Raw genomic sequence first — 16,338 nt, 5'->3', positions numbered from 1 at the left:
TTCAAAAGATCGAAATTATTTGATATTAGAAGGACTTTCCTCGTATTCGTAAGTGCTCTCATGTCCCACAAAATATGTGAACACTTCGATATCCGAGCCATTAACCATGTAAATTTGTACATTATTTGCCTATACATGTATGATTATGACTGTGCTCCGTGATGTTATTCTTTCTACCAAACATGTCTTTGCAATATTTTTATTATTTTATTTAATTAAGGTTCCTTACTATAAAAGTATAATTAGTTTGTCCAATTAAAAAGTTACCAATTTAATATTTATGCTAGTGTAAACATTAAAAACAGTCATGAAAATATCAGTTTTGTCACTCGGAATTTATTTCCACGTACAATACCAAGCGAAAACAAAACACAGTTCACCGCCCGGGCCTTACCGTTGCTTGCGGAATGTGATATTAAAAGCGAGAAATCCAAGAGCTAGTAGAATTCCGGCGCCAGCTAATGCACACATCGATATGAATATGGTTTGTCCAACAGTGACATGGAGAGTTACAGTGGTTACTTTAACTTCTGGGGTGTGATCGAGCGGAACCTTTCCACCTAAACATTAAAACAGCGATACAGTAATATTTAAGTTGTACCCTTATCCTTATGATGACTTTATAATATTTCAAATGATCTACATGTATAATTATGCGGCCCATATACGTCCAATGTTAGATTTTGTATCCACTCCTGCATCTAGGGTCCGCAATATTGATCATTAACATTGATCGTATATGGGCCGCATTACATGTATAGTATAATATACATGAACAGTTAACCATTATGCATGGTATTTTGTTACCTGTTTGCGACTTTCTACTCATCTTATTGATGTGGTGTGTCATAATTCCTCCGGTTTTCAGACAAAGCTGTACCACGTGATCAGAAGAAATCGGGGAGCACTGTAAAAAGCAATGGCGGTTGGTGGCAAGTATTTTCGTACCACGTACGTCTAAGTTCACTTTTCAAAGGGTGAACTGTGGTTACAAAAACAAAACGACTGGCAAAAAAATCTACTAAATGACCTCGAAAGGTCAAGTCGTCTGTTAAAATTAAAATGGGGATATCGCGACAAGAACTGTCGCCCATACAGCTTATTTTGCCGATGTCAACATGGTGTCCTTTTTAATATTTCCCTAGCATAATTGGACTAACACCACAGCTATGTTGTTTTTTCACAATATTACAGTAATGGAAAGAAAAGTGCAAAAATATCCGTCATTTTATAAACATTAATCTCCTAATTTGCATATAACCATTATTCCTCCTGCTAGCTCATCCACGTGATTGGTCCTTTTTGCGATCTATATAGGTATTATTTATAGAAATGTTTCTTTGATTAGAATAAAGGGAGTTTGGTATAGAAGCCCATATGGGGATTGGTACACTTCCCTCACCTGGTAAAGCGTGTGACTAACAAAATACGCCAGTAAGGCAAGGGGTAAAGAGAATATACCTTTACCCCCAAAAATTTCCTTACCTGGCCACATTATATCTCTTGTCCATCGTAACGGATCTTGCACATGCGCTGGGTTAAAATCGCCAATCTTATGCTCCAGAAGATCTGAAGTTAAAATGATCATGAACAAACTGGGTTTATCACTACGGAAATGCAAATAAATGTATACTTTTTACATCAGTAATCGCTTTTAGCATGGCAAACAGGCTTCAGCGATTGGCAAACAGTCACATTTGGATATATATTTTACATATTTTAGGTATATTTCATTTATTCTTTGATGGTTTATCTTACCTTCACGAAGTTGTCGTATGATGGTAATTCCTACACGGTCTCCTTTTTCGAAACTCACAGGACCCTTGAGGAAAATAAAGTAAAAAGCTTTAAAAGTTGAAAAGCATGATAATTAAATGTCGTGTTTACTTGGTGTAATCAAGTACACATTTTCCACTATTATTTGAATACGAATTTTATGGCATAACATCTTCGGTAGACCGTTCCAAACGACAACAGTTTTTGTTATCAGAACAAAATTACTATTTAGGGCCATTAACAAAGGTAAAACCTGTCTGGTGAATTCGATTTCAGAGTAAAGAATTATTTAAAGACAAAGAGCGTTATTTTTAGTTACATTACCGTAACTCCAAGAAACAACACCTCTGATAGGCTTTTGTACAACACCATCATCATCTCCTTATCATCGTATGTATAATCCTCCAGTCTGCGCATGCGCCCGTCTAAAAATGTGGTAGATTTAAGGATGTCTATACTTTCGTTAAGCGCCAATGCAATGGCCCATACTGTGTCGTATCCAAATGGGTGTTCACTTGTAAATGTTAAACGGCTGTATTTGGGATTATTATCAAGTTGATATCTGACATACTCGTCAAATCCGCTGGCAGTCTGTAAATACGGCAAAATAAAAATATGTAGTTTCATATTATAAATTTAGTCCAAAACGCGTTCTTTTAACTAGTGCACCTACTTGTGCTTACCGGTTGTACTAATTGATTACATGTACAACTTTTAAAGCTAACTTACCACTCCTCCAATAGCGATTTCATCCGTACTTGACAGTCCTTGGCTTCGGATACCAAAGTAGTTTGACCTTCCAACTGCTTCAGTCAGCTCTTCTTTTGTACATTCTAATGGTCCGAAGTCTACCTCCCACCATTTGTTGTTGTACCAGCCTACAAGCATCCACACGTAACCCTCACCCGTCATGTTTAGCTTAGAAGCCTACAGATAGACGGTTGACATATTAGTATCCGGGATTAATATAGTCTTATAAAGTTCCGTAACCATCGTACGTCCAAATCTTGTTAATTTTGTTTTATATAATTACTTATAGCGCTGATCATCATAGACTATGAACGCATTTCATCAGCACCCTTATTTGGTGGGCAAAGGTCGTAGAACTCAACCTTTACACAGGTATTAATTTCAAAATTTCCCGAACTTTATCAAAAACACAAAACAATGTCATAAGGATTTAGAAAAGTACCCGGGGAAAAATATATGTTGACATTATCTTCGTCATACGGTTATAGAACTATGTACTAAAAGGAAACATTGTCACGTCATGAGACAAATGCTCATATGATGAATAAAAATAGTTTGTGCCATGTAGGCTGTTTCGTTACCTTGGTAACACATCAATATAGGAGACTACCTTGAAGTTGTCTTGAATTTTTTTGAGTCAATTTAACCATGAAAATCGTTGTGTTACCTGGATAAGTACCTCCTGCTTTTTTTTTTATTGCAAAGCGACAAGTAACTTGAAATCATTTTTTATCAAACCCAGTGCAAATATTCTTTTTGTCTGCCCCTATCCCCGGAATGACTTCACAATATTACGCTGTTCCCGATTATTCCATAACAATGCGTCACTGCTTGAGAATTCTGATGGAGTGAATGAGTTAGGAACAGGTTTGAGTAATTTTGAACTTGATCCTATTATATAATTATGTGTATCATCTATCTGCCAAATGTGACAACTTTCTAACACACTAAAGATTTATGGATTGAGTAGTGTGCACCATGTAATTAGATCCTTAAAAGTATCAACAGACCTCGCAGAAGACTTTCTGAGCTTGATCAGCATACATCAATGCAATAATTATTTTTGCATCCTGTTTCTGTAATGACAAAACAGTGGATGGCAACCCATTATTTGCGATATCTATGTTATTCAACCAAATAAATTATTAGTTAAATGCTGTTATTCGTGATAACATTTAGCCGCTGTATGTATTGTATTGACAAATAACATTTTACCAATTGGTTCTGATTATTTAGTCGATAGTTCATTACTAATAAATGTCGAAGGACCATCGGTGGTCAATCAAAATTATATGGCTGTTCTTTAGACATGAGAAAGTTAAATCAAATTGTGAATTAACACAAAGCAAGAATCACAACTTTACTTACTGCTTACCTTAAGATTTTCAATTTGATTTTTCGGATTGTCGACAAAACTCTCAGAAGTGATCAAGGTAATGTTGGCTTCTTTCAATTCGCTCACCAAATCATCCACTGTCTAAAATTAAGCGTATTCAAGACAGTAAAATGCAAAATAATAACGTCATGTGCAAACTACGATCTCAAAGAGTTTAATGTTTGAAGATCTCCAATATATCCAATAGGCACCTTTGTTTCCATTTATTGTGAAATTTCATTGTACAGGGAATACATTTAAGAAATTCCACATAGCCCCCGCATGAAAAGTATTTAATTATCTTTGTAATCACTCAAAAAGCATTTTGTGTGAATTTTACATCCGAACTAGGTGCTATTAAATTTTTATGAGCCTTTTTATTTTACATGTAAAGTTTATAGGGGGTTACAATTTAAAATGGACGGCAATATTGAAAAACCCTCATTGTGGGCCATTTTAGACACTAAAATGCCCATAAAAAAGAATAGCACTTAGTTAGGATGTAAAATACACACACAACTTGTGTGAGTACAAACATAATTAAATACATTTCATTCGGGGGCTATAGTAAAAATAAAAAATGTCCTACACCTTAATGGTTATGGAACAAAGGTGTAGGGTGGAGTGAAAAAACAATAAATTGAGAACTTGGAATTAGTAGTGCAAGGTAACCATACCATATTTCAAAGTTCTATGTGATGTACTTATGAATATAGCATTTTAACATGCGCTTTCGGGCCACGTACCACCCAAATAATGGTCCAGGCAGGGTTTTCATCCATTTTGGACACGTATCATTTACAATTGGTACATGCTACATTCCCTATGATTACAGCAATGGATTGAGCAGTAAAGGTAGCCATAATGATATATACCAAATGTCATAGTTCTTGGAGGTGTACTTAAGAATAAATTAACATCTCAAAATGACTGGGATGTGTAAATTTGGGGAAGTTTAGCCATTTTCCCACATTTTTCATGTGCTTAAATTTTCCACTTTTTTGCCTCGTTACATATTTCATAGGTAAGCAAGTTTTAAAAACTATCCAAAAAATTATCTCAATTTTTTGCTTTTTCACTACACCCTAATGTCCAATATCTAAGAATATACAATGCACACGAAAGGAACAATAAAACAATGAAAACAAAGCAGTGATATATAAAGTATAGTCACTTACTAATGAAAATAATTCATAATTTTCGTGTATTGTTGCAACCCTTGTCCAACCAAATTCCTTCATAATTGCTACACGTGCCGGATTGAGTGAATGTTCTGTGGTCTGTGTTCTGTAGAATAATGGATACTTTACACGATTGGACAACGCCGGGGAACTTGATGTTGGAGACACCTGGAGCAAATGTTGTTGCATGTAAAATTAATTGCAAATGAATAGAATAGAAATTATTGCTCAAGGTTCTAGCTAAATATGACAATTAAAGGCAATACAACATATTTCAGCCCATAGGCGGAAGGAGGTGTGGGCAGGGTGACGGTGGGACACGGTCCCTGCCATTTTTCTGTATGGGGGATGTCCCCTATCAATTTTTAATAGAAGACAGAGAAAACAATAAGTGTGCTATGCATATTCCCGTTTAGTGTAAAAACACCGTGTTGTGGGACAACAAGGGCGCCATATAATTTTATGAAAACCAATTAGAACTATTCATTTTAGGCATCTAAAAGCCCTACTGCTTGTACGGCTGTATTATTCTTGTAAAAATGTTTTGACTATTTGCAAAATAAAATAAAATACATCTAATATAATCTGATCTCTCAGTTATTTTAACTTCAATAAATACAACCCAACGATAAGTTCCCCTAAAGTTGTCATTAATACCAATACAATTATATCAGTTGTTGTTGTATTTTGATGAAAAGACAACGAAATTCAATTTAAAAGTAAAAAATTTGATCACTTTGTAATCCGTGTATCAAGCTACAATGGATGGACGAAGCCCAAGTCCAGACCTTACCGATATTAGATTCCAATAGTGTGCAGTACTCGCGATAGCCTCAGAACCAACTGAACAGCCACCACCTAGAATCATAATCTTCTGTGGTTCACGGTATATCTGGTCGAAAAACACTCGGCTACTTAATCCCGGACTGCACTATTGTCAACAACAACAAAAAATCAAAAAACAAAACAAACAAGAAACAAAAACAAACATGAATTCAGTGAAAATGTAAGGAATTGGACAATGTACATATATATATATTGGGGATACGTGTCTTACTAAAGGGACACTACAACACCTAAGATATATTTCCTGATGCACTAAAACGCTCAAATAATAATTATATAATATTGAATGGCTTTGAGTGTGATACAAGCATATTTTGCTATCGAGTGCAATATATTCTTGTATCACACGAAAATAAGCCATTCAATATTATTATTATTATTATTATTATTATTATTATTATTATTATTATTATTATTATTATTATTATTATTTATATCAGGCTTTTGCTATGCGGTAAACTGAAAATTTAAGCTTACCTAGCCATCGGGTTTAACCAATGTGTATTGTAATGTAAGCTTACCTTTTGACCTTCTTGTTTTCTGCTCTTTACTCTCCAAAGACTTTCGGAATATAGGTTTATTTGTAGATATGGATTATATTTCCTAAGGTTGTTATCATCCAGAATTGCCGCGAATTAAGTTTGTGATTTTACTTGTTTGTACGAAATCTCCTGTGAGCCGTTACGATGTATGTAGTGTATTGTTGTGTTGCTGTATCATAACGCGTGTTGGTGCCGTCACCATGGTAACACGCGACGCGTACGCGTATAATATTCAAGAAATATTGTATTGCATCCGGGTATTTTGAAAATATTGTACAATATACAGTTTTGTTATATCGCTCAAAAGCCTGATATAAATAATAATAAAACATATCGTTGCCAGTGTTTATTATTATCATTTTTAAACAGTCAGCGTGGGACTGATTTTTATATCAACAATAGTGGCGCACTCTCAAATGGATTTTAGGCTGTTGCAGTCAATTGCACATCTCAGTCAAACGAGGTTGTTCCCGGTTGTACTGAAATCCACGATTGAAACGACATCGACATCACATGACCTTTCGCATTCATGTTCAAGATCATTCATCCGGTGCTGTTTACTTTTAAGAAAACTAGAAAGCCTTGTATTATCCTTAAAATAAAAAAAATAAATGTTGGTATTTATACAGCGCCTTTCACATGTGAACATGTACCAAAGCGCTTTACATTTATTCCGCCGTCGTTAGAATATGTCAGCTGCCATACAATGCCCACGGCATGCTCATACCTTTGGGCGGCGCTCAATGGACAGTATTCATAACAGCTCCCCATTTCGCACCTGGGTGGAGAGGAGTAATCAAGATAAAGTGCCTTACTCAAGGGCACAACACGATGGCGTCGCCGGGGCTCGAACCCGCAACCTTCCGATTATGAGTCGTAGCCCATTCCGCTCGGCCACCGTGCTCGGCCACCGTGCTTAACTTAATAAATGTCTTTTTTTTCTGTAGGGATTATTGTATAATATATTTGTAAATGACATTAGAATAGACCCCGGCCGGATGGAGAAAAATCACCCATTAATTATTTGAAGGGGATGTTCCGTTCAATCATCACCTCTCCTTATGTTGGTTTAAATGCACGTGTTTTGCATTACTCTCATATTTGACAAGTTTAGCTTTAAACTTGAAATTGTGTGCGCCCCTCACCATGCTCACGCACCCAAATTTAACTTTAGTAAGACATTGCCTTTAATAGCATGGAATGATAAAGTGGGCTTTCTCAAATATTCCGAATCCACTTAAAAAGTCGGAAAAAGTACATACCAGTCATTATGAACTGCAAGCTGGGTCGGCGCCTATAATGACTCTTTTTAATAACACCATTCCCTGAACAGCTTAATATATAGACCTATAGTATTAGAATATCGCACAATTTCAATTATTGTCACTTACCTGCGTATCATTCCATACAATCCTCAAATCATATTCAGCCAGCAAATCTTCTCTGGCGTTGATTTGTTCTAAGGCGAAATCTATCCCCGGCACTAAGCCGCTTCCATCCCACCCTCCACTGAAAGGGAGTAGTCCGCCAATATACAGCGGTATCTTCATCCCTCCATCTTCCTGAGATATGTTTGTTACTTGGCCGTTTATTGCCAATAACAATCCAGACAGAATTGTCAAAATAAACAAATGTTCCTCAATATGAAGTAACATCATTTCGGTTTTATTTTATAGTTTGCACATAATTCACATACGTTACGATTTAAAATGTACATTAGTCATGTTTTGATTTCAATTATAACTCTACATCTCACGTGCAACTTGCAACTGATTTGTAATTATTATTGTTATTTCATAATATTACTCAGTGTGATGTGGTGAGTGTGTTCAAATATCTACACAACAATAACCCTTCCTATGTAGGTACTACAACGGAGCCCGTTGGATAATTAAAGAAGTTCATTTATAATTAATTCAACAATAGTAATAATTATAATAATTATTCGTTTCTATAAAGCGTTACATTAAATATCTCAAGACGACGAACATATGATAAATACATGAACACAATATTAGATAATTTTAACATAATTATATTCTTAAACGCTGAGAGCGCTCCAATCTTATCGGATCTTTGCCGTATTAATATTACATGATATAACCCGGTTCAACGCGTACTCGTCGACGCAATACGAGTACTCGTTATGTGAACCAAATGGATGCGCATAGCAAAAACGATCTAAATTTGGGAATTTTGAGATTGATCAACTGATAATATGGGGGCGCTCTATCCGTTGGTGACATCCTCAAATTACCACCGTACTTCGTTTTGAAGCTAGGAGAACCTATCTTGAAACGTTTGTCACTTTCCGTGTATTTAATGTGGTAAATCTCAAAATTAGATCATTAACCTCATTGGTCAAGACAAACCTTAACGCACTAATAATAACACGGCAAAATCGTTTCCTAAAAATGGTTGTTATTTCAAAATTACCCGACCAAATTAGACAAATCATTGCAAGCAGTAAGTTCTTTATGTTTGCTAGGATATTAAATGTGTTTATTAATTTATTTGATGAAAAAATTAAAAAAAAACACGTCAACTGTTCAAACTTTAATGCTCTTTTTCTCGAAACAAGGATTTTCGTTAGTTCATTTTACCAAATCAGAGCCGGGGATTGATCGATTCTAAACCCTAGGTATTTCCTTTTAGTAAAATGTAGGATTTAATTTGATTAAAATTTGGTATACTGTTACAATACTAAAAATACTTTTGTTTTACTTAAGGGGGAATAATACCCTGATTTTCATCAGTACCCCTCTTCTTTTTTTTCTTGCAAATTTATGAAGTACATAAATATGTTCATCACCTCATGTCCTGAACTTATAAAATATACCTGCATGCAAAGTGTTTTTAAACCATTTTAGTAAGTCATTTTAGCCCTATATATTTTTGTTTACTGTATCCTAGTAATTCAGATGCGTGTTTCATAACAAACCATAATTTATTCTATTCAACATGTTCAAGTAGGGTACATGAATAGAATACAGTAAATCCTTTGTTATACTCTCTATAGAAAATCTAATGGTGCATGCAAAATATATAACACTGAATAAATTAAATAAACACTTACACAATGGATGCATAGTCATTAGTCAATTTAATGCTATAATGTGTTGTTAGGAGAAGAAAAGGCTATTAGGTCACCGTATGTCAGGTTATAGATTAATTGGTTCAGGTCAAATTTAAGCATCAATTTTGAATACACATGTGAGAGTCTGTGATATCATAATGAGGCATAATTTTGATATTCTGTCTTTAACTGGATATATATCGAGAATTGCAAGTTTGATATATTAATATACTTTGGGATGTAAATGTTGTGTATTATTTAGAATGTCTAGTTGAGATGGATTTCACAAATAAATATAAAATAGTTACCAAAATCATAAAAGTTAAGCTTACGGAAAACTACCCAATATGGTGGTATAGGTGACAAGAAATAATTTTTTTTTCAACATTGCTGTAGTATGGTTGTGGTAACCTGTTACCTGTGGCTTAATTAAGTTTCAGTGAAATAATGTCGCAAGTTAAAAATACAAAATATAGCTCAACATTGAAAATAGAAGCATTTTAACCAGTTCCATTTTTGATAGTTGTGGAGCACCAACTTAAAAGTCATAAAAGAAATCAGGAACCACTAATTCCCATTTTACATATAAACTTTATTTCCCTAATGTGTTAGCAACTCATATCCAAAATGTTAACGAAATCCGTTGATAGTAAGCTTTCCAAAATGAAGTGAATTTAAATCATCAGTGATGTACCACCTTTTGGCTTCTACTTTTAAAAGCATGTAAGCTACGTTGATACCGATGCCACCAATAAAACAAGAAGATTTGCCCTTCATTTTGCATACCACTTTGTCCAATTTTTTGTTGTCATTTCTTCACAAAATGCAAAAAAATGCAAAAAAACACCAATGGGTGTAGTACCCCCTTAAAATAATGTGGTCGCTGGTGTTATGTGACGATAGGTGGACTACATCGGCTATACCAATACCTTTTTTATTCTCTAATTGTTAACAATACGGACTAGACGTTGATAACCTCGTAATAGGCGGTTCTTATAGCATCGCGGATTAATATTAATATATTTTATTACCAGAGCTGTCTGTGACATGTCGCCAAATGTATCACGGATTATCAATTGAAGACCTATACTATGTCTACTTTATTTAACACAGAGTATATATACCATACAGGTCAAATGTATAACTCTACTTTTCGGCGTAGTGGTAAGCCGATCACGAGCTGATCAGAGTATAGCAATCAAATCCAAACGTCAACATTATGGTAAGAGATGAGTTGCACAAATAGCGTCATTATTATGCGTTCACATAATAATGTAACTCTTAACAAAACAAAACCAAAAATCAAGTTACTATTAATTAGGCCTTCAAATTGTATTCATGATCAAAAATATCATGCAAGCCAAATTACACATTCTGACGATTGTTTGTCGATATTTTCAAACAATATGCAAAATTTCAAGAATTTCAAAAATGATATGATTATTATGTACTAAAATAGTATTTTAAATATGCCCTCGAGTTCCTTACCTCCCCGCGTTTTTTGTCTACCTTTATCCTGGGCTTGTGTTGACAAATTATCGTCAGACTGCTACGCTAAATTGCCTAAGTCACTTTTTGTAATTTTGAGAACAAAGTACAAAATATGGTTCAAGCATGCATTTAAACATATGTATTCACCAATCTTTGAACAAGAATAAATGATAATGATACTAATAAAGGGAATAATACAAAATAATTAGGGTGATTACGTAACTGATGCATGCTTGAACCACATTTTGTTCTTTGTTCTCTAAATTACAAAAAAAAATACTTATGCAATTAGCGTAGCAGGCTGACGATATAGAGGTCTACGCCCGGAACTGTTCTAATCAGTAGACTTCGGTTATATATATAAATGCGCTTTTATAAATGCGCACGTGACCAGATGGCCAGCGTCATATTTGCATTACATCACTGTCAATCACTGAAATGGCGACCATAGAGGGAGTGGCAACAGTTGTGACCTTGTTTCGTGGCTAGCACTGGCAATGAACATGATTATTGCACAGCACCCCCATGTACAAACGTAACTAATTTTTATTTATTTTTTATTTATTTATTTATTTATTTATTTATTTTCTCATTTCTCATTGATCACGAAAACATGAAGTGTTTCATTTTGGAAGTAACTTTCGATGCTTTCATTGAGGAAAGTTACAACACAAAGTTCCAAAAGTATACTCCTCTTTGTAACTTGCACACATCGTGCGGATTTGATTGCAAAATCCTTGTCTTCGTGATTGGGTCACTCTGTCATATTCATCACCGTTTCCGAAGTGGGTTGAAGAAACTTGGCTTCCCGAAAACGTGTTTCCAAGGCTGTTGCCAAGTATGCTTCTGTCAGTTCCATGATTGGAACCAACATCATTTGGAGACTGCGAAATAGGCTCACCAAAATCAATTAATTATTCCTGTTCATTTTCATGTTGTTTGTAATTTATTCATGTAATGATTTATAATGCCGCTTTGGTGGCCCAAATGTATTTGTTCATTATTGAATAAAAAATTCGTATATTTATTTATTTATTTATTTTTTTAATTATTTATTTATTTATTTATTTATTTATTTATTTATTTATTTATTTATTTATTTATTTATTTATTTATTTATTTATTTATTTATTTACTCATTTATTTATTTATTTATTTATTTATTTATTTATTTATTTATTTATTTATTTATTTATTTATTTATTTATTTATTTACTCATTTATTTACTCATTTATTTATTTATTTATTTATTTATTTATTTATGTATTTATAATTTTATAAATATTATTTGTTCCCCCTTTCGGCTAGGCAAAACCCACCCTCCCTCCTTTTACACTCATAAATTAATTGTTTTTTGTTAAGTTTCCCCTTCCGTGTAAAGTAAAACTTTATAAGCCGTTTGAACCAAACTGAAAAAAATTGACGTATACAATTATTACAATATATAATACCATGACAATAATGTGTATGACGATTTATAAGCCGTTTGAACCAAACTGAACAAAATTGACGTATACAATTATTACAATATATAATATCATGACAATAATGTGTATGACGATCGAACTCGAATAAATCATGCATAGCATGTGTGAATTGTACGTCATATTGTCATATAACGTATGAGCGTGATGTATAGTTTACGAGTCTTCCTCAACATCTTCCAGCCGGGATGATTAGATCATGTACAGTCATCTACGTGTTTATACTCTAAATTGTACGTCAAAGGGTGTACAGATTACCGATTTAGCATGGGGACACAAAAGGTGCTTGAAAACACATTTTGAATTTGTTTTTTGTCATTTTTTGTCCATTAATTGAATGTGAGCGAGCGAATGAGTGAGTTAGGGTTGAAGAGGTCGGGCGGGGACATCTAGCCTATTAAGTTCGAGAGGGTCATTATTCCGAAAAAGGCTAAAGTTATAGTTTCGTCAATTAACGTTAAAATTAGAGTTAAGTTAGGGTCAGGGTTACGTTCAGTGGCGGCACTAGGGAGGGGGGTGTAATGAAATATAAGTGTTTAAATCAGCTATATCTAGCTTTTCCGTCGTTAATTTTTTTTTTTTTCCGTAATGGAAAATCCAAATAAAGAGTTTACGTTTCGGGTCAAATTATTTTGCCCTTTGCAATCAATGCTACTATTTTGCAAAAACACTTTTCCTTGTAACCTGTCATTTTCGCCTGTACTTTTGCGTGTGGAATTTGTGTACATCCGGGTACCTTACATCGTTGAACACGGTATGGCGACTTGTAGATGTCAACTGCGCATTTATAAAAGCGCATTTATATATATACCCGAAGTCCACTGCTAATCAAGATAAATCTTATTTGAAACATATCCGATGATGGAAACAGTTTGCGTTTTCAATTCTAAAACTTATTATTTTACTCAAAATCCTGTCCTGAAATTATCCGGGCATTTACCTCGTCGCATTTATTGCACCAGTCAACTGAATTGACTTGACATTTTCCAAGAACACAACCAGAATATCAATATTCAGAGTCTGAATATTTGGTGATATTAAAATTATTTTGATTGGATAAGAGAAAGTGCCTGAGGCTTATTTCTTTACTTAAAATTTGAGTTCTATTTAAAAAAAGAAGGGTCAAAAATTATATTATTATAACAGCTCACACTCGTGTTGGTTTGGCAGGTCCATCTTTTTGACTGAAAGTGGGCCAAACTTTTCGAGGGCTGAGAACCAGAAAGACGTAACTCCCTTGTGAGTTACTTCGCTTTCTGGTTCTCAACCCTCGATAATATTGGGCGTAATCTTTAATAATATTATATCATAAGAATATTTAATTACAAGCATAATGATGTGGAGAGTAGAGCTGGTTATAATCCGCTTTGATAAACCCCCATCACCTAGTTTATAAATCAGTCAATAAAAAGCACCAAAAAGGAGATGGGTGCAATATATCATATTATCGAATATAAATATGGCATGAGCCTTTTGTGTGTGATTGTGGCCATCACTCCACACCAATGTGATTCGGGGAGATCAAGAGGTAGATATTTTGCTAAAATCTCTTACATCTGGTCTTCTTTTGATCGCCAAATGATACACATGTTCCGAGTTAGGGCGACAAGACGATTTTGGTGTAGTTACCAATAAAGTGTACGCGTTGAGTAGAGTGGAGGAAGAAAACCAATGAGTTTGATGTAGAAGTCGAAGTAAATTTACAAACTGCGTTTTGCAAACTTAGATAGTATAGATGAGTTGACCCCAATGTTTATCAGCAAAGGCAAGGGGCTGGTATATTGATATGCTTGATTAATCCCCATGCAACCACTACACTGTTCAATAGCCTCATTGTGTTGTGGCGGGAGTTTTAAAAACATTAACAAAATATGTGACCCCTCGGCACAACTGAGCCCGGATGTCGCCAGTGCCACTATTGAGATATGCTCCATCAAAACTTAACAATAAACAATAGGAAACAAAGGATTTATTGACTGTTTTATTGATTTTTCACTACTTAAATGTCAAGTACTATAGACATGATATACATCATTTTAAAGCTAATTTCAAGCAGAATATTTTGGTTGAATATCTCAAAAATGATGATTGGCGACTTCAGGGCTCAGTTGTGCCGAGGGGTCACATATGATATGCGCTCATACTGCCAGGCAAGAAACAATGGAAATTGTGATGATGTGTGCGCATATTGCCAAGCATTGACGTCAGAAGTCAACTCATCTAAACAAATGTCTACCCCTTGTTAATAGGCAGGCACAATATGATAAATAGTTTAGTTTAGCGACAGGCAAGTACAAAATACTTACGTTTTGCCTTATATTTACGTCCACTGCAGAGAACATCTTATGACAAAATTAAACACAAATTTCGTCACTGTTACACCGGGCTGTTACACTATAGATAAAAACTGTCAGAGCATTCTTTCATTGGTGAAAAATGTGCTAAACATCGTAATGTGAAAATGACAATTAAACACACATACGCATAAAATGAAGTTGTCAACTATGTGTGTATGGTAAACTGTTTGATTAAAAGCAAGTTGAAAAACAGCATTGCCTCACATTATCTGAAATTAAGTTCAGAGCACATCTTTACAGCTCAGCTCATGTACCATGATATTTAATATAATTTTGCTATTGTTACCGTAGAGATAAAGATTTAGAGCACTTCTACAGCTTGTTTCCTTCTTTCGTGAAAAACGTGCTAAATATGGTAATGTGAGAATGACAAATATACACGCATCCGCATAAAATTTGTCAACTATCCCAGATATTATAATTATTTAAAACTTAAATATTCATTTTAAAAAGAATATAAGCTTAAATGAAGAACCTTGATCAACATTGTGGATAAAAATCATGTGTACATAATGGAAGCTAAAAATGTTAATAATTATTGTTATTTCATATCACAACAAACAATATTTCATCAATACGTTCCTGAATCATTTGGTATACTCATATCATGATCAACTCTAAAAATGCATGATATTCCAGCAAGCGATCAGTACTGATGCATTTTGGCCCAAGAATATCTTGACGCATAAATGATTTGTGCATGATACTTTGTATAAAATGTTTAAAAATGCTGCATATAAATAGCGCCAGTAGTGTTCACGTTCAGTTAACACTCTTCATGCGGGAGTCAACTGCAGACGATTACTTTCAATAAAACAAATCTCAGAATTGTAAAATTTCATGACCATATTTTGGAATCAGTGTAGGAAATGCATTAAAATGAGAATAAACAAGCTATACTATTGGTTCAGGGGTTCATAAGATATCTCAAAACATGGATTTTTTTATGTTGAAGCCTATGGTTAGTATGCAGTGCATTAACAATTCCTTTAGTTCTACTAGCCATCAGCCAACCATGTATGGACAGCTGATAATGATGCAAAGGGCGACAAAAAGTGTCTTTTTTTAGTGTGATGATTAAATCAAACAATATCATTTTCCTATATATTACAATATAATATACTAAAAAATACAATTGACCAAAACAAAGAAACTAATAGTTGTATTTTAACCTTACAAATTAACAACCAAACAAGCTTTATATATTATTATCCGTATTCGTTTTACTCTCGTCATTATTTGTATCGCCTTTAGTAGAACTAAAGCAAGCCATTCTGAAAGACAAGCATCCCATCTCACATCAGCTTTCTTGTCTCTTCACTTCTAGCTCTTCCGTTAACTGTAAAAGAAAATAAGACAAATATAATGATGGAAACGGAAACGAAATCTCTGTATCAAATATTAAGCGTGTTTATAGCTAGTTGCGTACGTTTTTTGTTATAATAAAAAAAAACGTTTC

General features: G+C 34.2%; 2 protein-coding genes across 2 annotated transcripts in view; both read right to left on the bottom strand.

Annotated features, from left to right (window-relative positions):
* Nucleotides 1–1,280: 1,280 nt before the first annotated feature.
* Nucleotides 1,281–8,128, bottom strand: LOC140167741 (gamma-aminobutyric acid type B receptor subunit 1-like). The gene is made up of 10 exons (XM_072191036.1): nucleotides 7,862–8,128; nucleotides 5,876–6,013; nucleotides 5,080–5,250; nucleotides 3,902–4,003; nucleotides 3,537–3,602; nucleotides 2,506–2,703; nucleotides 2,101–2,367; nucleotides 1,759–1,822; nucleotides 1,486–1,569; nucleotides 1,281–1,309 (listed from the first exon to the last, which is right to left on the bottom strand). Exons 1-10 carry the CDS (start codon nucleotides 8,126–8,128, stop codon nucleotides 1,281–1,283), a joined length of 1,386 nt encoding a protein of 461 aa, XP_072047137.1.
* Nucleotides 8,129–16,076: 7,948 nt separating this feature from the next.
* Nucleotides 16,077–16,338, bottom strand: part of LOC140167740 (gamma-aminobutyric acid type B receptor subunit 1-like) — a 36,221-nt gene continuing 35,959 nt past the window's right edge. The window contains exon 17 of the mRNA XM_072191035.1: nucleotides 16,077–16,218. Coding sequence (XP_072047136.1) covers nucleotides 16,180–16,218 — 39 coding nt within the window. The 3' untranslated portion in view covers nucleotides 16,077–16,179. The remainder of the gene's footprint in view (nucleotides 16,219–16,338) is intronic.

This window comes from Amphiura filiformis, chromosome 13 (assembly GCF_039555335.1).
Source record: "Amphiura filiformis chromosome 13, Afil_fr2py, whole genome shotgun sequence".
Taxonomy (NCBI): Eukaryota; Metazoa; Echinodermata; class Ophiuroidea; order Amphilepidida; family Amphiuridae; genus Amphiura; species Amphiura filiformis.
This window is presented reverse-complemented; position numbering and strand designations above follow the sequence as displayed.

Excerpts from the sequence above, each read along its gene's own strand:
- LOC140167741 (XM_072191036.1), bottom strand. The coding sequence starts at position 8,128 with ATGATGTTACTTCATATTGAGGAACATTTGTTTATTTTGACAATTCTG. Across the intron at positions 3,603-3,901 it reads ATCAAATTGAAAATCTTAAG|AAACAGGATGCAAAAATAAT; the intron begins GTAAGCAGTAAG and ends TTGTCATTACAG. Across the intron at positions 2,368-2,505 it reads AAATCGCTATTGGAGGAGTG|ACTGCCAGCGGATTTGACGA; the intron begins GTAAGTTAGCTT and ends CCGTATTTACAG.